Here is a 23,935-nt window from a genome sequence, read left to right as displayed (position 1 = left end):
AGAAGACGAAACGCCACACGGCACACCCCCCGTTGCAAACGGAGAGCAGCCATATGATGAGCGCGTGAAGGGTAAAGCAAGAGTAGACGTCATCAGAGAACCCGTCCGAGAGTGAATTCCACGATGCCTTGTCGACCAGCCTGTGATCGTAGTACACTTACCGGATTGGGAAGCTGCTGGCACCCAAGACCATCATGTCTGCTAGCACCCCGAATTGACCCACACGGTTCTCGAGTACCTTCAAACACTACGCACCGGCTGCGGCTCGTCTGCAACCATGACCATTCCGACCCTTCCATCCTACTGTAGTACTGATGCTCGCTGGCCGTGTACTATCATGCAACAGGCTCACAAGGCTGATGGGCGCGACAGACGCAATGAGATCGAGGGCGAAGTGCGATGGTAGCATTCATCAACCGTGCATCGTGCAAGTGTGTTGAACATAGCTCATGCCCTTTCAAGGAACCGTCAGTATGTTCGAGGAGACGGAGATTTGGGACCAACTCACCTCGACGCCGTTGGTGCTGCCACCACAGCGAGTCCACTCATCCACCCCTTTCCGCGTGGGCCCCTAACGTCCCATAGCCGTCTCCTGTAGTCCATCGGAAACCACAATCGCACCTGCCATGCTCATCCCTTACGTGACTCGCCGGAGAGATGACAGCATCCTTCTTCCGTACAATCCTCGTCCGCTCGAACAGGTGCCGCCACTCCGGGATAGTGAAGAGCCTTTCGTCGTATATGTACTGATACAGCGGGGACGTCGGCAGCAAGGCGTGGTCGCAGGCATCGAAGTGGGTGGGAAACTGTCTGTGAAGGACGGAACGATCGATCATGCTGATGCCTTGGGGTGTGATGCATGTTTTGATGGACTTCGCGAGTCTCGAGATCTCCTCGGGGATGCCAGGGCTCCTCATGCCAGGGCGTGGTATCAACCGTCTGTTCATGCTGGGCTTCGGCTGTGTTAGTGACGTTAGCAAGAAGGAAGACGGAAGCCGTTCAGACATGAGGCACGTGCCTCTTGGTAGTTGTTGAGCGTACGGTTGAAGCAGTGGAGTACGGAGTTCGTCGAGCGTCCTGAGATTTGCTAGTATTCGCAGATTTGCCACAGAGATTCGATGCCACGTATGTTTATAACTATCTTCTTTCATGAAATATACCAAGTTGCTGTTGAGTTTTATTGAAAGTTGAATTCGCGCCTGCGCCACAAGGCGATGCACGGACGGAGAAGAGATTGAACGTAGGTGAACTTCCATATCACATGAAACGCTAAGACGATGGATGAATGCCAGGAAGAGGAGTCACTGAATTGCTCACCGGTGCAGTATGATACCTACATGTAGTAACGCTGGTGGTTGTTCAGGAGACAGCTGACTACCTACTTTGCCTCCAACGTTGCAGTCTCTGGGAGCAAACCGTATCACAAAGATCCAACGCTTGCTTCTTGAGATCTTAGCGACCTCACTCGGATGGACAGCCAACGAGACCAGATGCATAGACAGTGTCCACTTTGCCGTCAGTAGTGCCCACAACCAAGAATTTAAAGATGCCACTCACCATTCTGCCGATCTCAAGCGGTGATGTCTGTTCTCACGCCCCACGCTTATCAGGCGACGTCCCCATCAAGTTTTCCCATTCCTCCTTGCTGAACAGCCGCTCATCGCCAGCAAAGTCCTGCAACGACGACCTCGCCCTGAGATGGTGCATACGCCTGTCGAAGTGCTCGTCGAAGTCTACGGCCAACATCGTGCGGTTGAACAGGCCGTTCGGGCGGCGCGGGCGTGCTTTGATCTCGTCGCAGAGGTCTTGGATGTCTTGAGGAATCGCAGGGGCTGCGCTTTTGGCGGCAGAGGTAGAGTTGGTTTGATTCGGTCGGGTTTGGTTGGTCTCGGAGGTGGCCACGGTGGCTGCGGTGTTGTTGCCGTTCTGCGGGATGGAAGAGGTGGTGTAGTCGTCCCCTGTGGTGAACATAGAGGCGGCGTCTGCTCTCACCTCCTCCCTGAACAGGTAGTCGTCGTAGTTGATTTGGTCTTCCGCATCTACCATCTCGCTGTCGCCTTGCGCTGGTGGTGCTGCCTACATTGCTTTTAGCGCCGGTCTCGCCCAAAATCTCAAGAATGGCAGCACTTACTTCAGGCTGAGCCTGCGGCGGGCCTTGCGCGACGTCTTGAGGCTGTGGAACAGGAGGCTGCTCTCTCAGACTTCCGTAGAGCAGGGTGGTGTCGAAGCCTTCGATTTCTTGCAAGTTGACGAACTGGAAGGGCGGAGTCTTGCGGCCTTTCCCAGCAAAGGGAGTGAGTGTGAGACGCGACGCCATGGTGGTGGTGTGATCAGGATGTGGTTGTGACGTTTTGTGCAGTCCGGTAGGTGAATTTATGGTGGTAGAATCCTGATAAAGGACGGCTGCGAAAGCACGTGCGTGTCGTACATGGAAATTTCACCTGGTAGTATAAGGGAGAGGAAGCAAACCCAATGACGTCGCGGAACCTCGTGGAAGGTCGACCGATAGCATGTGAAGGTGAATATTGAGACCGCGGAGAGCTGGGAAGGCCAGTGGAGCGGAGTAGTTTGAAAAAGACCACACTTACTTCATCACATCAACCGCGAAGCATAGCGCTTATCGCCAAACGTCCCAGTCGACAAGATAGCTGCGACACCATTACTCACTCTCTTCCTGCTTCTTCTCTGGGCTCTTTGCGACATTCGCGCCAGCACCCACCTGACGACCGACCAAATACTCCCACAGTGCGGTCGGACACAGAGCCTGGTTGCCATAGTGCCCATAAAGAGGGGACGAAGTCAACAGATACCCAGTCCCAGCATCGAAGTGGTCTGAGAACTTCTCCGCTTGAAGCGCAGCGCGCTTAGGCAGGTCGGCGGAGTTGCGTGGAGTCGTGGCAATATCGTGCACCAGTTGTTTGATGTCGTCAGGGAAGACCGTGAAGGTCTCGTTGGGCTTGGTGGTGGGTCTCTGTTGAGGACGATAGGCCTTGCGGTAGAATCGAGGCGCGCTGATGTTGGCCTGCTCGGAGCCTATTCGGAATGCTTTGCGGTCTTGTTCTGCGGCAAGTGGATTAGCATCGCAGTACTCAGGATGCGGAATAGATGGCATACCGAATGTGTGAACATGAGGGCGAGCGGAGGGCAGGACCAAGTCGCGAGCAAGCTGTACTGCAGTCCATATTAGCTCCGTTCCATTGATCACACTCTAAGAGTTGTGCACTTACTTAGAGCCGCCTCAAGCCTAGCGTCGTTCTTCTGTTCTTCCTGTGCCACAAAACGAGGGTTGAGGACAGGACGTGCGATGATGCGGTGGTTTGGCTTTGCTCTCAGCTTATCCCACTCGCTGTCTCGGATCGCGGAGAGATCTCGTGGGATCTCTCCATCGGGGACGACTGGTGCGTACAAGGCCTCGGGGTCATTCACGGTCTCTGCGTTCCATCCGCCCATGGCCGTTGTTGGACACTGCCGGCGATCGGACGAAGTGTAGGAAGGCTTCCAGACTTGTTCAAGCCCCGCTGGCGTGCCGTTCTGAGGCATCCTGGTAGATCGTGGTATTGCTGGCGGTGATGGCGCACATTGATACAGAACAGGCCAGAATGCGACTTTGTGTAGCTGGATGTGATGATGAGTTGGTGAATTGCTGGGGTGGTTTCGTAAACAGTACATGTGACAATGATGTAACACGCGAAAGTTTCGTGATGTGAACGTGAGATTCACCCGAGGATAGAAGTGACTTGACGATCAGAGGCAAAGGAAGTGCGACGAGCGTGACGATTGTGGCAACTTACGTAGCACTACCGTTTGGTGTATACCATCCTCAACGCAAAATCATCGGTGAGCGTCCAACGCAGACATATCTGACTGAACAGTAGCCTTGAGGCCAAAGCCAGTCGCACAATGTTACGCAGCGGCAGAACCCCCTTTGACACGCTCCGCTACCAGGGTAACTGAAGAGGTGTGGGCAGCTTATCCTTGGGCCCAAGCATCTGCTCAGCGGTACCGATGTCACTGCAACTAGTCAGTAAAGGAATCCATCCAGGAACATGGAACTTCTCACCCCGGACCCCTCGGAGCCCAGTACTCGCCGGTATGGCTAATGTCGAAAGTGTCCGCCCACTCAACCATCGACTTTGCAGCAACGTCCGGTGTCACCGCACCACCAGCATCCCAGAACTTGTCAAAGCCCACGTTCTTCGTCATGTCAGTGCGCATGAAGCCGGGATGGACCATCGCGACAGCAACACCCGCCTCTTTCAGGTCAAGGCTGAGCAGCTTTCCGGCCATGTTCAAGGCTGCCTTGGATCCGTGGTGGGCGTACAATCCACCCCCTTCGCTCTCGTGCCGAAGCCCGATGGAGCCCGCCTCGGAAGACACCAGGATGACCTTGGTACCTGACTGCAGCAGTTTTGCCTTGTAGAGGGCGTGAACGACGAACACTGGTCCTATCGCACAGGTCTTGTAAGTTTGGAGCTCCTGGTCGAAGTCCGGCTCGTCAAGCGATTCTTTTGGGAAGTAGCCGGCCGTGACGACGACAATGTCTAGCTGTTGGCCCTTTAGACCTGCCACAATGGTCTCGCCACCCTCCTTGGTGCCAATGTCCACGCCTTGAACCCAGTTGATGTTCTTGTCGTCGACGGATGGCGGCGGGGAGCGGGTGGTGGCGAAGACCTGGTAGTCCTTCTGAGAGTACGTCTTCGCGACCTCAAATCCCAGACCACGCGATGCGCCGACTACCAGTACGTTCGGCATGGCGGGCGGCGTATATCACCAGAAGAGATGAGCGTGTTGAGCAGAGCGAGAGTGACGCGTGAGGTGAAGTGAAGTGAAGTTGGGGTTTCTTCGGCAAAAGGTTTGTCCGGTCCGCCCTTTTCTTCTGGGTCATCGAGATAGGAACGAACGCTCTGTCGCGCGATAGGTGGATGTGGTTTGCGCCTGTTTGTAGACAAATTTTTCTCCTCTTCTTCGAAACCAAAATCGACACAGCGCTAGAAATGTGGGTGCGCGTTAGGCTGCAGTGGTGAAGGGACTCTTCATGTATCTACAATGTACGGACACTTAGTAACTTCGTGCCGTAGCACTGGACACCGTGGCATCATCCTCGCCTTCATGATCGCCAGAAGCGAACTGACGATTGTCCCGCCTCGGCGTTCTTCCCCCATCACCATCAACACTTAAATCATCCAACTTGCATTCATCAAACCCTGCGTCTTCCACCTCGCCGTTCCCACCGTCCACACGCGCGTACCGCACGCCTCTCGATGTCCCCAACCATCGTTCTCCCGACGATCGCCGCCCTCGCCAAAGCACAACAACCCACACCCCTACGACGCTCGCAATCGCGCCAGCGAGGAACGCTGCAATGGATGTCGCATTAACATGCTGGGAAAAACCCCGCGCGTTCTCCCCCTGCTTCTCTGACTTCGCAGCGGCCGCGGATATATTTCTCGCACCAATCGTGGATATCACAGCGCTTTCCCCGAGCATTACGCCATCGCTGTCTACAGCCTCGGCGATGATGAAAGCCGAGTAGCCCTCCGTCACGACCCGCGTCTCGAACCCGCTTCGCGGCGCAGAAGCGATACGCATCTTTACTCCGCCTGCCTCGTCCGTCCTATAAAGCGCCCAAGTCGCGACTTGCGTCGCGCCATTCCAGCTCACGTGCACGATAGTATGGGTAGAATTACCCGGCTCGTCGTCGTGCGAGAGGACCTGCGAGTGCACGGCAGGCGGTTCGAACGGAAGCCCGATGAATTCGTGCTTCGTTGCGCGATAGGTGCCGAGCCAGTCGACCTGTAACCGTGCTTCCCACAGGATCTTCCCGTCTGGGCTATGCTCGCTTTGGAGCGCCTGTTCAGACCAGCAGACGAAGGAATTGCCATTGTCCAGGATTTGGTGGGCTCCGCGCCGCCAGGAGTACTCTTTGTGTGGATGGTCGATAGCACGGATGAGCTCGGCTGTCATTGGCGTTACGTCGGTGCGGAGGGCGATCATTAGTGCTCTCGACCACTTGCTTGAGGGTTCCTGCGCGTCCTCGCCTTTGGCATTGTCCATGATTGTGACAATGGTGTGCGTCTTATTCTGGCTGTGTAGCCGTGCGTGGTGCTGTCTTGTGAAATTGACGTCGCCCATGCTGAAATCGCTTTTGCGTCCGCCGAGCCGCCATATGACATGTCCGTCGTCTTTGTCGAGCTTGTAGAGAGTGTCTGCGTGCCGCGCGGAGAGGAGGTAATGGCCGTCGTCGAACTTGTCTACGGCGTTTGCGTGCCTACAAGCTTTATCAGCACGTGATTGCATGTTGACGGAACCAGGCAAGCTTACATGTAGTCCCATGCATCTCCAGCACATCGGTCCTCGAGCGGCGAATGGTCCTGGGTACTGTCGTCCAGCGGTATTATGTCACGAGAGTTCCATTCGAACCTTGTGCTCCAAGTGGTGGTATCGATGTCTTTGAAGCCCGGGGAGCCGATGTGGCAGGGAGCATCGTACCCGATGACCTTAGCCTGTTCCGCTGTAGAAAAATCGCTCGTGTTCCTGGTAAGAAGCATGAGAGTGTTGCCCCCTTCGACGAAGTGGAAATCGTGCATGTTGAGCGTCTTGTGCTGTTTGCCAACTGCAACCTTGTCCAACACCTGGTAGTGGCGATCGATGACCGGGCCATATTCTCCAGGGGGCTGCCCAAACAAAACGGGTATGAGGGTTAGCAAGTCTCAAGACACTCGTGAACGCCGGGCAGGTAACACCTACGAAGATGGCTGTGAGACGACGTTGCCCTCTCACCTCCGACAGCGTGAAGTCCATGACATTGCGGTTGTTGAAGATGTAGGAGCCGCTCCTGCAAAGCCAAGGGCCAGAAGGTTAGCACAAGTCCCAGACATGGTCGGGTGTTGGTTGTGAATGTTTACCAGATGAGACTGCCATTGCCATCGTAGATATGGGGCCCGATCCATGCTCCGCCAGGCGACTTCTCCCCAACCCGTGCGTAGGGCGAGAGGAACCAATACCCGGGAGCGATGTTCTCAGTGTCGTGGATCTGGACCTGCCATTTGGGTGAGATGATGTCGGGTCTGCTCACGTACTTGTCGAGTCCCTCATCGTCTGCACGGTCCCGCTTCGCTTGCGTGACACAGCCGATGACCTGCGCCAGCAAGAGCCATACGAGGAGCAATAAGCATGCGCCCCGCGACATGGCATGCGGTATCGTGAGGTGGATCTCTAGGTTTCAGATGGTTTAAGACTTAGTCAGGTACCTGAGATATATCCATACCATACCATTTGTTAGGGTATCGAAGCGGCGCGCGACTACAAACTGTAGACTAGGCAACAGAATTCGAAGGAAGCTATCTAGTTCTATTAGCCGCCATTTCATCCGAGCCGTTCGCACCGCCACCAAGCACTCCTCCACCTCCACCACCGCCTCCTCCTCCTACATGATGTGCGCACATTCCCAAGAGCGGCGGTTACCTGTCATCAACGGTCAGGACTCCAGCCAAGACGGTGGTTGATGAGTACGCACCAGGTCGCGCGCCGAACGACACCAACCCGGGTATACCAGCCGCAGTTGAACCTCGAAAAGCTCCAACAGCGACAAAAATCCAGCCGTAACGCTCCCTCCGGATCCGCCGAACGACACAGATGCCTATTGGATGTGGTGTACTTACCTAAGGATGTAGGACACTGGCACCGAGCCGCCATCATGCTCACCACATGTCAGGCCGCCCACGATCGGCATGCCGACAGCCAAGTAATGCTCTCGCCATCCATTATTACAGTTCGGTCCTACGCACGTGAGCACCCTCACCGAAGCTCGAGATAGGCTCTGGAAGGGACGCCCGCCTTTGTAAGTACGCCAGCAGCGGTGAAGGCGCCCTGACTAAGTCGAGCTCCCGACGCAAGGTAAGCAGCCAAGCACCGCTTACTTCGCAAACACCAGGACCATGGCAACCTTTCATGTGGGGCAAGAGACGCAGTTGCATGAGTCGAGACCAAAGCCAATGGGATGCCTGAACTTGGTATTCCTGTCTTGTGGTTTTTGCTATGCTTGGCTGGGTTGATTACAGGCTGGTAGTAGCAAGTGCGCCGGGGAGTGGTGGTCCCTTAACTTCCTGTTTCGGCCATGGCTCCGTTTCATGGCTGAATTGATGGGGAGGAGTTGCACATGCTGTTCGAACGGCGGCGCTCGAATGCACCATCCCTCTCCATTCGGGCCCGACATTCTGAACGAAGCTGTCACTAGGTCTGGTCCAAGTATTTGCCAAGCTCAACAGAGGCGACCGTGGGCCTGATTTTGCTCAGATGTACAGAGTTATATGCCCCCTTGTTCTCGCCGTTCGTCGGAGGTAGGCTTCACCTTCTTCTTCATCTAAACAACTTAAACCTTCCATTGGTGACAAGCCGGCCCCGAACGCTTGAATAGGCAAGTGTAGGCTGCCCGTCAACACCATCTCGATTCCAAACGCCAATCTGCATCTATATACAAGCCGATCTTCGCCGCTTTCGCCGCTCTCGCCGCTTTCGCCGTTTTCGCCGTTTTCGTCGATAATCGGCCGAGCAATGGAGTTCCTCAACGCCGCCGCGATGGTCGGTTCCTTCGGCAGATTCAGTCCTCACGATGAGGTACAGTCCAGATCGACCCTATAGACCGTTCGAGTCCGTCGCTGATGAGAAACGTAGCTGAGTGACCTCTTCGGTCCGTCGAGTGGAGAGTTCCAGGCGATGTCTGCTAGTCCGAATAGCATGTTTGATGACGAGAGGGCGCCGGACAGGAGGGACTCCGGATATACTCCGCCTACCTCGGGTCAGGACAGCAAGGAGTTGGCGAGGCAGCATAAAAGGAAGGAGCAGAACCGGACGGCGTAAGTACCTTAGCTTCGCAGCTTCGTCCGAGCGGAGTGCTAACATGTCTTGCAGCCAACGCTTGTACCGGGAACGCAAAGTCCAACGCATCACCGACCTGGAAGAGGACATAAAGCGGCTTCAAGGGAAGCTTTCGGTGCTGCAGGAGGATAACCGTAAACTCAAGCTTGAGGTGTGTCGGATCAGGACAGAGAACGACGTCTTCCGGAACAAAATGTCGTCTGGCCAGCAGATCGACGGCCTTTCGGGGAAGCCTGACAGTGCCGCAAAGCAGGGACAACCTCGGAAGGGTATCATGTTGAAAGATGTCTTGACTGTGTATGGCGGCTTGTACCAAGAAGGGTTGCGCTGATCTAGCGTCTGGTCGGGGGGACGTCTGGACAAAGCCGGAGATACGGACAGACTAGGTTGGTGTACCGTCACGCTGCACTCATCAGGCTTAGACATTCGATAAGCCTCCCTGTCTGACAACGTCACCGACTGGTCCGGCCGTTATCAATACTGCTCATGGCGCACGAATGAGCGACTCGTGGAGCGCCTTGTCGAAGAGCGCAAACACATGGCCATGGCAGTGACATCGACGCTCAAGCGGTAGCACACAACGCAGCCAGGTAGCAACTCAAGCCGTCCTCACCCATGATCGACGGCCCCGCCCGGCAGATGCTACACTCGCAGCAGTGCTGGACGTCCGAAAATGCAAGAGAGGGCCTGCAGCATCTCACCACGCTCGACAGGGATACTCCAGCGCTGCGATGTTTGTGAATGAAGAGTTGCTTTGTCGGCTAGAGCGATGAAGTTGCTGGTACTGCGAATCGTGTGTCGGGAAGCTGAGCTGCCTGGAAGGGCACACAATACGGATGTCGAGCAGGAGAGGAGATTAGACCATCAAATGGCGCATATTTGTTCACGGCGATCGTTCGTGGTAGTAATGCGAGGTGCACGGTCGGGAGTTGCATCGTCCATCGCTACAAACTATATTAGCTGGAGCAACAACCCTTGATACGAGGTATTCTCACCTCGAAAGTGCTTCTCCGCAATACCGACAGTACACGATCTCGTTGGGCCAGGTCGCCGCTCGTGGCATTAGAGCGGGCGGAGGGCTGTAGCCCTGTCCGTAGCCTGGAGGCTGGTTCTGATAGCCTTGGTAGCCCTGCTGCTGCTGTTGCTCGTAACCTGAGCTATATCCGCCCTGATCTGGCTGAGGCTGTGGTTGCTGATACGGTGACTGCCCGTAGTACAGCAGCTGAGGTGGTGGATATGTCAACGAGGAGGCTGTACGCGACCTTGGGTCGTATCCATCTGCTCCATAGGATGATTGACCATACTGAGCGGGTGGCGGTGATGGCGGCTGCTGAGGGTAGTGGTGTTGATGTGGTGGCGAGTATTGCAGGTTCGGGTTGTATGTGCCTTGCGAATATGGGCTTTGAGGCTGGACTATAGAGCTATTTTGAATTGCAACGCCTTCCGAGCAGTGGTGACCATTGATACCGTACTGGGTACGTCGCATCACGCCATCTTCATGAATGTGGCACACACGCTGCCCTGATGCATCACCTTGTCTGCTGTCGCAGAACTCACAGTAGACGCATCCGCAAATGCGTCTGGGCCTGCCCTCAGATCCAGGGTCTGGAGAGGAAGACGGGTTCGTGCGCCAGAACCTTGGAGGATTTGCGTTCGTTGTTCCACCAGTTCGACTAACGCCTTCGTCTCTGCCTCCTCGGAATGCGTTCATAGCCTGGGTAGCTAGGTTGGCCTTGCGCATACGCTTTGACGGCCCGCTGTCGTCCATTCCATCAGAGTCCATCCGATTGGTACTTTGGGGTACCGTGGTTGCTGGATCGTGGCTGTGCTGGTGTCAAGTGGAACGGAATCAACCTTGTCCAGCTGAGATCTTGACGCAGGCTTGAAAGTACGTGAGCTAAGGCGGTAGCCACAGTGTTGCGCAGCAGTGTAGTTGGCGGAAAGGACAAAGAGGACTGAAGGACGTTTCGTTGCCTCATATTGTAGTTGGAGGGAGGCCGCCCTGCTCGAGCATCAGAACTCGGGCAGTAACGATGATTTGTTCCGCTGCAGCAACAAGGGTGCAAGCGCTCGAGAGCGATTTCACTCTAATCCTTGGCTCTCATTGGGTGCCTTGCGCACGAGGCTGCAGATGTACCAGTTGTACCATCCATCTAGACGACGACCGGTGAGCTGGCTGGTGCGGGGCGGGTCACTCGACACCATCCACATTCTTGAGGCCGTGAAAGGCACTGGGGGCACTAAACGTGCGCAGCTTTCTCTGCGGCAGTGTTATCGGGATGTCTGATATCTGGCAATATAATGTGACCTACACACATCAATTGATGGCGATAAGTCGACATCAGATTGCTTCGACTAACCATGACGGGATCGATGTCTTCGATGCTCTATACGCCGCAGAGTGCCCGTGCACGCGCGCCCCAGCCCAGCGCGCCGACTGAAGACGAGATCAAAGCTGGTGACTCCTGGCACCATCTGGGATACCCTGCGTTCGTACGGTGGATGGCCTCCTCCAACGACTTCTTCGTCTTAAGAAGATTCTCAAGACTGAGTGCTCGATGCTTGTTGTACCAGCAAAATGAAATTGCGAGACTCGAGAAAGATTTGGACGATTGGGATGATCTTGCACGGAAAACAGACCCAGACGACCAAGTTGGAAGACTCTCTTCCGATAGGATCGAGCAAGATCCGCTGCAAGAACGCGCTGAGATCCTCCGACAGCTGATACCTTTGCTCAAAGCATACTGTAGGAATCTCGAGATGCATGAGATAGAAGATGACTGACCGTCAATGCAGACGACTCTGTCAACAGTTTCGCTGAAGTCAAAGCGAGGCCGACCGCTCGAAGACACCACATACGCAACCTGGAAAATTGGTTCAAAACTTACCCCAATGCCATCGATCCGGAAGAACAGCATTTCAGGCGAGGAGACCAGTTCCTAGAAGGAGACCTTTTTCCCATCATATCCAAGCAGCAGCCCCCGCTGCGGCTGGCCCTGGGTCAATGGCGATGGCTTCGGTTCCAATTCCAGCTCAGGCCGAGGGATGATCGCATAGGTTCAGACCAGATCATATACACCAGCGAGAAGGGGCTTGACCTTTTTACTAACATGTTGGTCTTGGTCCTTGGCCTGCTTCTTCTCTTCGCTCCGATGTGGTGGCTCAACTTCGTGGTTAACGACGTGCATAGGTTGGCCGTTATCACCAGCTTCGTTGCGGCCTTCACCGGCGTGGTCTGGGCTGCAGCCGGGCAAAGGCCGTTCGAGATACTGGCCGCTACGGCAGCATACGCGGCTGTACTTATGGTGTTTCTTCAGAGCAACAACAGCCAGAGCAGGTTGGGTGGGAGCAGTGCCGTCAAAGCAATGGGTATGTGACGAAGCGCACGCGCTAATGAAACGTCCATATGGGCCGCGCTCGGTGGCGGACGAGGCAGAACTGGTGACCGTGGGAGGGTCGCCAGCAGAAGGGTGACCAGGAAAGCACTCGGGGCCATGGGTCCAGTCACCGCAGTAGCATGGCAGGACTGAACCCATGCTCTAACCTGGTTGTACCACGCTGAAAGGGGCCTGCGCAGTGCTGAATGCTTCCACCGGTCTGACACCCACGGCATGGTGGCACTGTTACAGACTTGTGTAAGGGAGAATTTGCATGATGCGGTCGGAGAGGAGAGATTAGCTATGATATACATGACGCTGTTGGAAAGAGGTGGTCAAGTCAGGGTTGGAGGTGTGGTCAGATACACATCTTTAGCAGATTCAAAGTTCAGCCGCTAGCGTCAAAAAAGTCCAAATAGATCTTGACATCACCTCTTCTCTCTCTACACAAACACATGCTTCGAGCATGCTCAATACTCCAACAAGCCCACACTGGATGCGCCGTGACCGGTGAACACAATGGAGAACGAATTCTCATCACTCCAGTCCTCCGTCTCGGCTGCCCTCGTAGCGACAACGAGAAGCGCTTCATCTCTCGCGAACGAGGACCTACCATTCCACCGCTCTCTGGACTCTTCACTAGCCACGGAACTGGACCGGCAGAATGCGCGTCTTCTGGGCCTTGCGACGGGTCTTCTGGGCGCTGCGACTGCGACTTCGGACACAGTACGTCCACCACCTTCGCTGAAAGACGTCGAGGGCATCGAGAACAACTGGCGAGCGGTGGTTGATGTGGTCGACAGTCTGCTCGAGAGAGCTGACACCGCTCTGGACGAGTTCACGGGCGCGGTGAAGAGGTTGAGCCCGGCGAGAGATGCGAAGGTAGGTTCATGAGATTTCTCATGTTGCGGCGGGTAAAACTGACCTGTGCAAGGCCAACGGGACGAGAACACCAAAGCTCTCCAAAATTGCCGCGCAACTACAGGCACAGGATATCGAGAAACCGCAATTGCTATTCGACAATAAGACGACCAACCATGAGGAGCGGCCGTTCAAGCCTTTGCTTTTGTCCAAACCACATGCGTCGGTTCCACTCGCGACTGAGCCTGTCGCACTGAACGAGGATTCTCAGTCACAGTATGCCGCTTACCTTTCCATATTTTCTTGCCTTGGCTTTGACCACGAACACCTTTCGCTACGTATCAAGCGCAGACGTTTGCTGGGTTCTAACTGTAAAAGCAGATATCCGCACCCCTACCAGCTCGAAATCGAACAGTACCGATACCCGCCGTCGGTTTACACCACCGCCGACCCCGTACCGTACCATCCATTCGATGCAACCACTGCAACTTTCGTCGACTCGGAGGAGCTTCTGGAAGACATGATCGAAGAGCTGAAGCAGGCAAACGAAATCGCCATTGACCTGGAACATCATGATCAGAGATCATACATCGGCTTGGTCAGCCTGATGCAGATCAGCACGCGGGACAAGGACTGGATAGTGGACACACTCAAGCCATGGCGCCGGAAGCTGCAAGCACTGAATGAGGTGTTTGCCGATCCCAGCATTGTCAAGGTTCTGCACGGAGCGTACATGGACATCGTATGGCTGCAGCGAGATCTCGGCTTGTACATTGTTGGGCTCTTCGATACTCACTTCGCATCCCGCGCGCTCGGGTACGCCGGCGGAAGTCTTGCCTTCTTGCTCAAGAAGTTCGCCAACGTCGACGCTCAGAAACAGTACCAGATGGCAGACTGGCGTGTGCGGCCTTTGCCTCAAGAACTCTTCGACTATGCTCGCAGCGACACCCACTACCTGCTCTACATCTACGACTGTATGCGGAACGAACTCATTCAGCGTTCAGACTTTTCAACACCCAACCATGAGGGCGACAAGCTGTGGGATGTTCTTCAGAAGAGTTCCGAGACAGCGCTTCAGCGGTATGAACATCCTGAATACGACCAAGAACTCGGCCAGGGACCGGCAGGCTGGTACAAGATGCTTTCGCGGACACCTGCACTTTTCACCAAGGAACAGTTCTCCATCTTTCGCGCCGTGCACAAATGGCGTGACGACATCGCGCGGGAGCAGGATGATTCCGTGCATTATATCATGCCGAACCACCAGGTCTTCAGCATTGCTAGAGAAATGCCGACCAACAGAGCTGCCCTACTTGGCATCGCGCAGCCGACTACTCAAACAGTGAGGTTCAGAGCAGACGACCTGGTGGCAGTTGTTTCGAAGGCGAAAGAAGCTGGGAAGATCGGGCCGGAGATGCTGAAAGTGATGAACAAGGTGGAGCCTCGCAATGGTCCAATTTTGGCGGCCAAGCAGAACGCATCCGGTGACTCTGTTGCGCCTTATATTTCAAAGGCTTCGTCCAGCCTACCGACCAATGGGGCCGAAACAGCCTCGACGTTGCCGTTACGCACTCAGACATCAGCTTTCTGGGGTGGCGCATTTGAGAGCAGCGCACACGATCTCAACCAAAAGCGAGGCATGAGCAGCACTGCACGACCGCTTGAGCTGAGCATCCCTCTTCCAGCTCTGACTGCTGAGGTGTTCGCAGAGGGTCCGAACACAGCTGAGTTCATGCCAGTGCGATCGAAACCTGCCACACCGCGAGCCGAGCCTACACCCACCCAAACCACGGATGATGACGACGTCTTCGTGCTCAAGAATCTGGGCAAGAAGCGGAAGCGACCAGCCGGTGACTCCGCGCCACCACAGCACGACGGTATGGCAGCACAGACCGACGAAATCGCGATCGACGACGCAACAGAGCAAGCACGAGAGAAAACCGAGTGCAAGAAGGCGAAGAAGGAAGCCAAGAGAGCGGAGAAGAAAGCCAGGAAGGCGGCTGAGAGCAGCGATGCAGCCGGCAATGAGCTCGCTAACGGCGATGATGAGGCGCCATTCGATTATGCCGCCGCGCCGAGTATCTTGAACCCGCCGCGCGAGAGCAAGACGCAGATGCGGGAGCGGAAGAAGAAGGAGGTGAATCCTTATGCGAAAGCACTTGATACGCCGAAGGGTTTGCCAAGGGCGCAAAGGGAGAGGGCAGGAAGGAGTATGACCTACAAGTGAGTTTGCTGTGAGGAGATATGGAATGAGGCATGCTGGTATTGCTTATTGCAAGCTTGGACGCCAGAACGATATTCACGCTGGGGATGATGCGGAGCAGCAAACAAGGGGCTCGAGGCTATATATTGGGCGAGAACCCGCTGTCAATCCTCGAACCGCAATCCATTGACCTTCATCTGCCTCATCACACATCCCATTTTAGCACCAAAGATCCTCCTACGACCACACCAGACTTTTGATCTTCTGTGAGCGCTTCGTCCTCCCACGGACTCTTCGAACCACTGGCGAGCGGCAGGAACTCTTCGAATTCTCTCCGTACCGCCAGAACAAGCTCAAAATGTGCAGATACATTGGTATCGAGTGGAAGTGCGGCGACAAATGGCGTGGGTGGCAGCAGTGTTCCGAAGATACCGGAACAAGCAAATTGGTAATCAGTGCTCTAAAACCGACCGAACGAGACTTCAAAGTCCTCGCGGATTGAGCGACGAGAAGCGGGAACGTTTGGACTACACTTCGACCCACATCAAGTTCAACTGGTGTTGCTGCCCCTCCTGCTGTCGGCTTACTCTCTCACACTGTCAAGACAAGGTCATCGGCCACCAGAACACTTTGAACTACCGCATCTACAAGGATGCTGCCGAACGGCAACGCATCGTCCAAGCCATGGAGACAGCAAAGACAGCTTACTACCAGGCGTGCGACTTTCACATCAACACCAACTGTCTCCCCCGGCTTTTCCAAGGACTGGAGAGGTCAGATGTGATGGTCAGCGGAATGCGCAAGTTCCGGTGGAAATTCGACCGCGTCCCGGTATCCGACAAGAACCTCTTTCCGCCTGGGCTGGCCGACCAAATCGATTTGCCCAACAACAATGCCGTCCGGACTGTGGGGTTGCTGAACGAGAATGGAGGGCGGCTCAGCCGTGATCCTTCCACCCTGACATCGATTCATCAGTATATGACGGTTCTCCAACATTGCCAGAACCACCCAGAGGACCAGCTGAGTTAGCCACCTCACCGAGCTAAAGCGGAGAGTTTGCGTATTGGTACTGAACCCAGCGAAGGATGATCAAAGTTGGTCGCAGGCCCATGGTAATGCAATAGCCAGCGCACGAGGCTGCGTCCAACCCTGCCACATTCTATCTGTGAGCCCGACATGGAAACTGGCGTTGAACTTCTGTTTTGTTGCTGCTTTCTCGAGTCCGGCTGTGGCTCTGGCGATCCCGTAGGTACGGTTGCAGATACCAACCAGCCCGAGCGATCTTACCACGCATCAGCGAAAGAAGTATGATATGTATGACAGGTTCATCAATGCAAACTGGTGCTGTTGTTCGGCTTGTAAGAAGGAGCTATCGAGCTACTACCAGACGATTTCTACCCGTAGGGCCAGACTTGAACGAGCAAAAGCCGAACGACAGAGCGCTCCCGCGAGCGAGCATACGCTGCGAGCCAACGAGGTTCAGAATGCTCACGACGCGTTCTGGAACGCTATAAGGTCCTATCGCTATAACAGGCAGAAGCACTTCGACAATGGGTGTCTCGCACGCTTCGTCGGTGGACTTGGAAGATCGCCTGCCATGTGCCACGATGCGGGCGAGACAAGCGCTGCAGATTGCGTCCCGGCCTTCCTTCCTCCTCAGAACTCTGAGGAGAATGAGCCAGACAAAATCAATGCCACTCAGTATTTCGAGGTGCTGAACACGAATGGAGGTACGTTCAACCGCAGCGTGCTCTCACGCTCGTCATACCTGCAGTACCTTGAGATTCACGATTTCTGTCGTGTCCCCGAGTAGCTGTCATCTAGCTGATGAGGACCTGCGAAGAGACTCAGCGCGACGTTACCCTAGGAGCTCGTCGCGTGGGTCTCCAGAGCTTCTCGTGCCACCGCAGCTGGGGTTGCAAGTGATGACTAGGTGACACAACCTTGCGATTGATTTTCTTCTCGGAGCGGATCCACTAAGGGCATGAGCGGTCATTCGTAGTGTAACAATAATGCGAACTAAGTCTGTGCATCCTCCCTTTCTCACGCTGAGCATTGACTGGTTGATCTCTTTGATGTTGAAGCACAAGTTTGGAGACAACGCCTCGATGCGAGGAAGCGAGCCTCGCACAACGTAGGACAATGCCGGCCACGCTGTCCGCATACGCCACTCACCATCTCAAGTATACTTCGCTTGTCCCTGCCTGCGCAATTGTTCGTCCAGTCCCCTCAATGCACGTTCCCGCCTAGTTCTGTTGCCACCAGCACCGACCGCCGCATTGACATGGGTCTACTCATGGCATCTACACCATCATCCAGCGTTACTCACACTTATACCAACGATGGACCTTTCGAGCTGCCAAACACCTCACAGGCGCCTGCTGGGGTAGAGGCATACCTCGTGATACTGCAAGCCTACGGATCCCACATTGCAGCAATCATGACTCTGCTCGAGAGCTGGCAGAGAGACTCCTTTCCCTACCAACGATGGGAGACACAGGTGTACTCATGGATGACACGGAGCGCTCGCATCACTGCTCTTAAGGACACGCTGACCGAACTTGGCACAGTCTTCATACGAGCAGATCCAAGACTCCCTCACGTCACCAGATTCCAGGTCGATATGTACTGGCTTGATGTAATAAACGCTGAGTACTTGCTCGGCAGGATAGAAGCCGACCTAAAGATATGGTTCGATGCGCAGTCTGAGTATGTTCAGGAGGTCTTTCTGATGGGCCAAGACCCAGCAGCGCTGCAAGATCACCTCCAGAAAAGAGAGAAGTACCAGCACCTAGACGATGGGGAAGAGGAAGCCATGGCTAGCCAATGTTTACCGAGAGATGCCCTTTGACGGTGACTGACTCTGCCAGGTCGATCATCGAAGCCCGCCGAGAGCGAATCTTGACGACCAGATGGACAACATGCAGCTCGGTTGATCTCATCGATGGTGACTATACCAAAGTGGCAGGTGGTCAATGGAGGCTGGTGCTCTGGCATGACGCAGCAGTATTGTTTGGGGCAAGGCAATACGTACGATGATCATGCGGTGAGCCGCAAACATGGTCGTGGATTCATGGAACCGATTCACCGTTGGCTCCGGCAAACAAGCACACCATGGTGATATATATGGTCGAGTCGTTCTCGAAGGCCGCTAGCATTTCTACTAACAAAAACACTTTCTCGAACCATTCTCTTTCGACCAAGTCTTCTGGAAGCAGTACAAGAACTTACTGATCAGTCACGGACTTACCTCATATCTTCTGAACCAATTTTCAACACCGATTCGACGTTCGAACACCCTCCCTGCCTCCACGCACACAACATGTGTAAGAGCTTAGCGATTCAATGGAGATGCGGCCACGAATAAAACGGCTGGCAGCTCTGCTCCCCGGCCGAGCGGACAGGACTTGCTGGCAGAAGATGCCCAGTCAGCAATAGTCGCAGACCTATCGGAATGGCGGGTTGACATAATCGGAAGTCGCACGACTACAAGTTAAAAGAGACGCACTTGAAACTCAAATTTTGCTGCTCTTCTGCTTGCTGTAATGCTAGCTTGGAGTGTCTGAAAGACAGAGTGCATCAGTTACTGAGAGAATCGGAAGGGCATTACACTCCATCACTGGCACTCGCTCGACAGCATTACCGAAGTGATTATGCCCCACACTTCCAGGCTGGATGCCTTGATCGATTTGCCGCAGGCTTGGGGATATCGGTTACCATGCAGAAGAACATGGGGTACGAATCGCTCAATGACATAGTACCGGCCATCAATCGTGACTGTTTCATTCCAACGCAAGCCAAGGCAGGCTACGACCAGTTGGCTGCCATCCGTCACCGATACGCGGAGATCTTGTTCAGAGGCGGACGGTCATTTCACTCAAGCAGTCACACTCCCGCAGAGCGGTACCGATTTATTGGGGATGTTGTCACTGCGCATCCGGAATTGATTGAACCGTGATGGGGTTCCCAATATGAAGCTCCCAGCACGAAAGCTTTACAATCTCAAAGGTCCGCCGAGGCTGATTCACGTGGTGCAGGAAGAAGCGAAGTCTTACAACATGTGAGTACGAATCCAGCGCTGTCTCACCGTGCCAGCGAAACAGCCAGCACGCTGCAAGTACAGGGGGTGCAGGGCGGTATCCACTCTCCGGATGCTGTTTACGGGCCTCAGAGTACAACCCCTTCAAATGTCGTCGCATCGCCCCAAGTCGTGAATCTCTTGCACCCGCAGTGGTTTCTGCAATCCGACCAAGACGAAGGTACCATGGGCTTCAGTATTCCCCCGGAGAGCGGTCCGTCAGCGACGCCAGGCGCAGCGTCGCATCCACCATTCCAAACGCCCACGGACAAAGAATGGGCGCTGGTGACCTTGCGAGGATGCGTGGCAAAGATTAAGAGGATTACCACTCAATTGACTTCGTGGACCGACCAGCATTTCGACCAGCAACCATGGACCACACAAGTACTGATGTTCATGGAACGCAAAGATATGCTTCCTGCGATGGAAACCAATCTGAACCGCTACGGAGCAGAGATGCTGGGTCGAGATCCTATACCACCGGAGTTCGAAAAGGGACTTCTTTTAGGTTATTGGCTCGACGTTTCCTCTGCCCTAGACGCCGTGAGGACAATGGATCAACAGCTGGAGCAATGGCGCTCGCAAATTCTCTTAGACTTACAAGATTACCTCTGGCCGATGCACGATCCAGAGATTCTATTGGAGCACCAGCAGAAAATGCAGGAAGAGGTTGATGCCGAGGAGGGGTCCGCGCAGCCGCCAGCCTGAGCGCCTTGGGATGCCTACGAATCTCATTTGGCTAGGACTAGGAGAAGCACCGGGAGAGCCATGCGATGGGAGTAATTTCGGATCGATGAGTCGAAGGGATGCCTTCGGTGATGGCCTGGGCAGTTTGGTTTCTAGGGAGTGTCTGCGAGATTCTTGCGGTGGTGCGAGTGCTGGCGATATACTTTTGATTCGTGCTTGCGTTGGCCTTTCTCTTGTTCCCGGATGGACGGGCAATGATTACCGTAGCTATTCCCAGGGCATGGCTAGGTAGCTGAATGTTCTGTCATAATACCTTCGTTCCCATGTTGCTTCCTTTGAGTCCGGCTATGGGCTTCCGGGAGCCGTGATGACGCAGTCCCAGCTGGCATCAATGGCGGCATCGTACAGTCTTTCCAATTTGTCTTGTCATGCCGGCCGTACTCTAGGTAGCTTCTTTCATCATCGGTATTGAGGCAACGCATAAGAAGAAGGGAAGTGAGGTCAAAGTCGATGCTTGAGCTGGTGTGGCACGAGTCATTCGTGGCGGAAGCGGTGGCGCTATAACTTCATCCCGACCTCGACCACCATTTCTGCCACTACCACATACCTACTTCTAACTATGTCCGCATCGCTGGCGCCCGAGTGCAATGAGGTGAAGGAGTATGATGCATTAAGGCATCCTCAAAGTTCGATACAGGCGCTGACATGTCACAGGCGCTACGACAGCTGCTTCCTCAAGTGGTACAGCGAAAGCAAGATTGCCCGTCGACCTTATCAGAGAAGCACATACTAACGACACCGGTTAGAGTACCTACGGAACACAGCAACAGGCGATGACTGCGAGCCTCTCTTCGCCCAGTATAAGAATTGCCTCAGCGTGAGCCCCGCCCCTTTCCCTCAACGCTGCACGTATATGCTAAAGTCAGGTCAGAAAGCGCTCAAAGAGCGAGGCATAGACAAGATGCTCGACGACGCTCGAGCGGACAACAAAGAGAACGATGCCGAGTTTATGAAGCCGAATTTGAGGCCGAGTAGTAAGGTTAACTTTCCGCTTTCGGAGGTTCTTTGTTAATGAATTGCAGGATGAGAGAAGATGGGTTCTGATCATTTGCATAGCGGTGGAGTCTATGTAGGATACTCCTCTTACTTATTGCATACCTGAAAAGCGTAGCCGACCGTGAATCCAGCGCATGGCACCAGAGTCAAGAGCAGGCCATGCTGTGGGGTCAACCACTCTGCACTCCTCCCGCAATCCAACATTCCAGACCATGCTGTCCCTCTAGCCAAACTGATGAGCCTTCGTTACGATCCCCCTCTTTGATGATATTGTGCCTTCCGTGCCGTTGCGGAACACCGTCCTTGTAAGTTGCCTCCTACTCCAGCACAACCCGCACACTCGCCCCACGCAGCGCAAACTCCGCCTCAAACCACTTCTTCAGCGCCACCAACGCACCATGCCCGTTCGTCCAGCCGGCTTCGACCATCCACCCATCCAGCTTCGCCGGTCCAACAAACACAATCCTTTTCAGATCACGCAAGTCGAGCATCCCTCGCAGACGATACTCATCCCTCAGCTCACTGACACTCTTGTCCACCCATGCTCCCGTCGTGGGGTCTATCTCCTGTAGCTCCTGCGACACCCATTGCATCTTGACGTACTGCAGCGCCGGGCTCCGCCGCATGAGTTCGACGTCGCTGTTGACTGTTCCTGGTGGCAGGCGTGCGTGCGGGAATCGTGAGAAGTACGGGAACGAGAGGCGATGGATGGCGTTGAAGCCGTTGCCGTTGCGGACCCGGTTGCTCTCGTCTTTGACCGCGTCAAAGCGGAGCGAGCGAAGCCAGTCCTGGAGCCTCTTGTTTCCTGGTCCGTTGTGGATCTCCAGGGTGGTGGTGCGGAGGACCGCGAGAAGGGTCTCCTGGCGGAACTGACGGCTGCCCGCTTGCACGGCACCGGTAGGAAGAGTGATGCAGCTAGGCAGATTGTAGGCGTTGCCGCGGGTGAAGGGGCGGATCACGCCGTGGTCGCCGGCCACGAAGTCGAATATGATGCTCCTTACGTCGTGATTCAACTGGAATATGTCGATTGGATCGTAGGGCAAGAGCGTCTGCGTGGCTTCCTCGAGAGCCTCCTCGGAGACTAAGTCGGTTTCGACGGGAAGAGCCATGCCTAGCTTCTTCCACTTCCATCTCTGGGCGTCCGCAGACGAGCGCAACATCCATACCCCGTCGAATTTCTCGACCTGGTTCTGCTGTCAGCGCTTCTAGCTAGGACAAATGAGGATGAGTAAAGTCTTACCTCCTTGCCCTGAGCCATCCAGCACCGCAAAGCAAGGCTCGGCTCCTTGCGGGATGATAGGTCGTGCCAGAAGGGGTTTGGGGTGGCTGTCCACTGCATCGACACCTGCTGAATCATGCTCATGTTGGGACTCGTCTTAGCCAACTCATCACGGATTGCCTGCTGCGCGGCGCTCTGCGCTTTGCTGAGCCCGGAGACGAGTGGTGCGGTTGGTTCGCTGATGGTGAAGTCGCTATTCATCGATTTGACGGTCGTCGCCGCGGCGTCCAGGGTCGCCCTGGCCGTAGCCATGTTGACGAGGCGCACCATGGTCTCGCCAGTGGGACGAGGTGTCAGTGCGATGTTGAAGCAGATAGTGCTATGGTTGTAGGCCAAGGTTGAAGATTTGTGTCTTGATCAAGATGTTGTACGAAAAGGTGATCGAGGTGAAGAACTTCGAAAGAGGTGGCTGGCATCTGTATCAATCCAAGCAGTGAATGTCAAAATACCGCGTGCCCGCAGCTCGTCAAACGTTTGACGGTCCAACCACAATTGCTTCGACGTGTGAATCGTAGGTGTGGTATGGCAACAAAGAAAAGCTTATTTTCCGTGTGAATGAGCGTTGCGGGTGGTCGATCGTTCGACAGCAGACGACGAGGCATAGCCTTGCGTCTTGCCAGCAGAGAGGCCACATGGCGACGTAGTCGAAGATCAAACAACGAATGTCGTAATGGATGGCGCCGAAGAGGTCGAGGGAATGATACTGGTGAGACTCCTCGGCTGGATCCTCGCCGGCCTCCGTTGGGCTTCTGGATTTGATGGGAAGGGCCTTGCCCATTTGCTTGTACTTGTGGGTCTGGATTTCCGCAGAGGACTCCAACATCCATGCCCCTTCGAAGCGAACGACCTGTTGCGAAGTCAGCAGGAAGTTACTATAATTCATGAATTGAGACATTTCACCTTCTTGCCCTCGGCTTCTCAGCACTGTAACGCACAGCCCGGCTTCGTGGAGGTGGAACAGTCGTACCAGAATGGGACTGGGGTCGCGGTCCAGTTGGGTTCGGCGATTGTGTGTGTTTGGCTTTGCCGACTTCACTTCTTGATGAATGGCCTGTTGCGCCTCCATGCAGGCATGACCTACGTACGCAGTCCTACCTAAGATGGAAGCGTCCGTCGAAGACATGTCGGCCGCAGAGTCAGCTACCACAGCGTCACGTACGTCGCATCCAGCTTCGACCCTGAGCTTCCAGTCGAGTTGCCACTCCGAATACGAATGCTCGGGTCGCGATGGAGTCGCACCGTCATCGCCGGAGCGCTGCTGCTGCAAAGTAGCAAAACTCGTAGCTGCAGGAGGAGAGGCAAGCGTTGTAGAAGTCGTAGCGTCGTCCTTGTCCGGGAAAGCGCCGGGTATGACCAGCTGTCCGCGCGAAGGCCAGTTGGGTGAGGGCTCGGGAAGCATGAGAACCATCCACTGTTCGAGAAGAGCCACCTTCGTTGTTGTTAGTGAAATGGCGACCTCTGACACATGCTCGCCAGACAATCGCACATGCACGGTCAAAGATCTGCTTGATGAACTC

The 23,935-nt window shown here is 54.9% G+C and overlaps 12 protein-coding genes across 12 annotated transcripts; 5 read left to right on the top strand and 7 right to left on the bottom strand.

Annotated features, from left to right (window-relative positions):
- Positions 1-1,590: 1,590 nt before the first annotated feature.
- On the bottom strand, positions 1,591-2,317 carry LTR77_003263 (uncharacterized protein; the record flags this gene model as incomplete). Its single annotated transcript, XM_064800520.1, has 2 exons — positions 1,591-2,076; positions 2,132-2,317. 2 exons carry the CDS (start codon positions 2,315-2,317, stop codon positions 1,591-1,593), a joined length of 672 nt encoding a protein of 223 aa, XP_064661859.1.
- A 342-nt stretch (positions 2,318-2,659) lies between these two features.
- On the bottom strand, positions 2,660-3,540 carry LTR77_003262 (uncharacterized protein; the record flags this gene model as incomplete). Its single annotated transcript, XM_064800519.1, has 3 exons — positions 2,660-3,060; positions 3,115-3,171; positions 3,228-3,540. The coding sequence occupies 3 exons, from the start codon at positions 3,538-3,540 to the stop codon at positions 2,660-2,662; spliced, it is 771 nt and encodes a 256-aa protein (XP_064661858.1).
- Positions 3,541-3,938: 398 nt separating this feature from the next.
- On the bottom strand, positions 3,939-4,752 carry LTR77_003261 (uncharacterized protein; the record flags this gene model as incomplete). Its single annotated transcript, XM_064800518.1, has 2 exons — positions 3,939-4,011; positions 4,061-4,752. The coding sequence occupies 2 exons, from the start codon at positions 4,750-4,752 to the stop codon at positions 3,939-3,941; spliced, it is 765 nt and encodes a 254-aa protein (XP_064661857.1).
- A 306-nt stretch (positions 4,753-5,058) lies between these two features.
- Positions 5,059-7,189, bottom strand: LTR77_003260 (uncharacterized protein; the record flags this gene model as incomplete). Its single annotated transcript, XM_064800517.1, has 4 exons — positions 5,059-6,268; positions 6,322-6,674; positions 6,748-6,835; positions 6,906-7,189. 4 exons carry the CDS (start codon positions 7,187-7,189, stop codon positions 5,059-5,061), a joined length of 1,935 nt encoding a protein of 644 aa, XP_064661856.1.
- A 1,388-nt stretch (positions 7,190-8,577) lies between these two features.
- Positions 8,578-9,208, top strand: FCR3 (bZIP transcription factor; the record flags this gene model as incomplete). The annotated part of the gene is made up of 3 exons (XM_064800516.1): positions 8,578-8,616; positions 8,674-8,855; positions 8,911-9,208. 3 exons carry the CDS (start codon positions 8,578-8,580, stop codon positions 9,206-9,208), a joined length of 519 nt encoding a protein of 172 aa, XP_064661855.1.
- A 660-nt stretch (positions 9,209-9,868) lies between these two features.
- Positions 9,869-10,645, bottom strand: LTR77_003258 (uncharacterized protein; the record flags this gene model as incomplete). Its single annotated transcript, XM_064800515.1, has 1 exon — positions 9,869-10,645. The coding sequence occupies one exon, from the start codon at positions 10,643-10,645 to the stop codon at positions 9,869-9,871; it is 777 nt and encodes a 258-aa protein (XP_064661854.1).
- Positions 10,646-11,238: 593 nt separating this feature from the next.
- On the top strand, positions 11,239-12,254 carry LTR77_003257 (uncharacterized protein; the record flags this gene model as incomplete). Its single annotated transcript, XM_064800514.1, has 2 exons — positions 11,239-11,623; positions 11,674-12,254. 2 exons carry the CDS (start codon positions 11,239-11,241, stop codon positions 12,252-12,254), a joined length of 966 nt encoding a protein of 321 aa, XP_064661853.1.
- Positions 12,255-12,773: 519 nt separating this feature from the next.
- RRP6 (exosome nuclease subunit) lies at positions 12,774-16,347 on the top strand (the record flags this gene model as incomplete). Its single annotated transcript, XM_064800513.1, has 5 exons — positions 12,774-13,136; positions 13,189-13,391; positions 13,497-15,338; positions 15,550-15,722; positions 15,923-16,347. 5 exons carry the CDS (start codon positions 12,774-12,776, stop codon positions 16,345-16,347), a joined length of 3,006 nt encoding a protein of 1,001 aa, XP_064661852.1.
- A 1,255-nt stretch (positions 16,348-17,602) lies between these two features.
- Positions 17,603-18,169, top strand: LTR77_003255 (uncharacterized protein; the record flags this gene model as incomplete). Its single annotated transcript, XM_064800512.1, has 1 exon — positions 17,603-18,169. One exon carries the CDS (start codon positions 17,603-17,605, stop codon positions 18,167-18,169), a length of 567 nt encoding a protein of 188 aa, XP_064661851.1.
- Positions 18,170-19,289: 1,120 nt separating this feature from the next.
- Positions 19,290-20,104, top strand: LTR77_003254 (uncharacterized protein; the record flags this gene model as incomplete). The annotated part of the gene is made up of 2 exons (XM_064800511.1): positions 19,290-19,378; positions 19,414-20,104. 2 exons carry the CDS (start codon positions 19,290-19,292, stop codon positions 20,102-20,104), a joined length of 780 nt encoding a protein of 259 aa, XP_064661850.1.
- A 1,352-nt stretch (positions 20,105-21,456) lies between these two features.
- LTR77_003253 (uncharacterized protein) lies at positions 21,457-22,670 on the bottom strand (the record flags this gene model as incomplete). Its single annotated transcript, XM_064800510.1, has 2 exons — positions 21,457-22,323; positions 22,380-22,670. The coding sequence occupies 2 exons, from the start codon at positions 22,668-22,670 to the stop codon at positions 21,457-21,459; spliced, it is 1,158 nt and encodes a 385-aa protein (XP_064661849.1).
- Positions 22,671-22,884: 214 nt separating this feature from the next.
- On the bottom strand, positions 22,885-23,817 carry LTR77_003252 (uncharacterized protein; the record flags this gene model as incomplete). Its single annotated transcript, XM_064800509.1, is given in 2 exon segments — positions 22,885-23,495; positions 23,514-23,817. 2 exon segments carry the CDS (start codon positions 23,815-23,817, stop codon positions 22,885-22,887), a joined length of 915 nt encoding a protein of 304 aa, XP_064661848.1.
- Positions 23,818-23,935: the final 118 nt, after the last annotated feature.

Source organism: Saxophila tyrrhenica (assembly GCF_035928015.1).
Source record: "Saxophila tyrrhenica strain CCFEE 5935 chromosome Unknown scaffold_4, whole genome shotgun sequence".
Lineage (NCBI taxonomy): Eukaryota > Fungi > Ascomycota > Dothideomycetes > Mycosphaerellales > Extremaceae > Saxophila > Saxophila tyrrhenica.
This window is presented reverse-complemented; position numbering and strand designations above follow the sequence as displayed.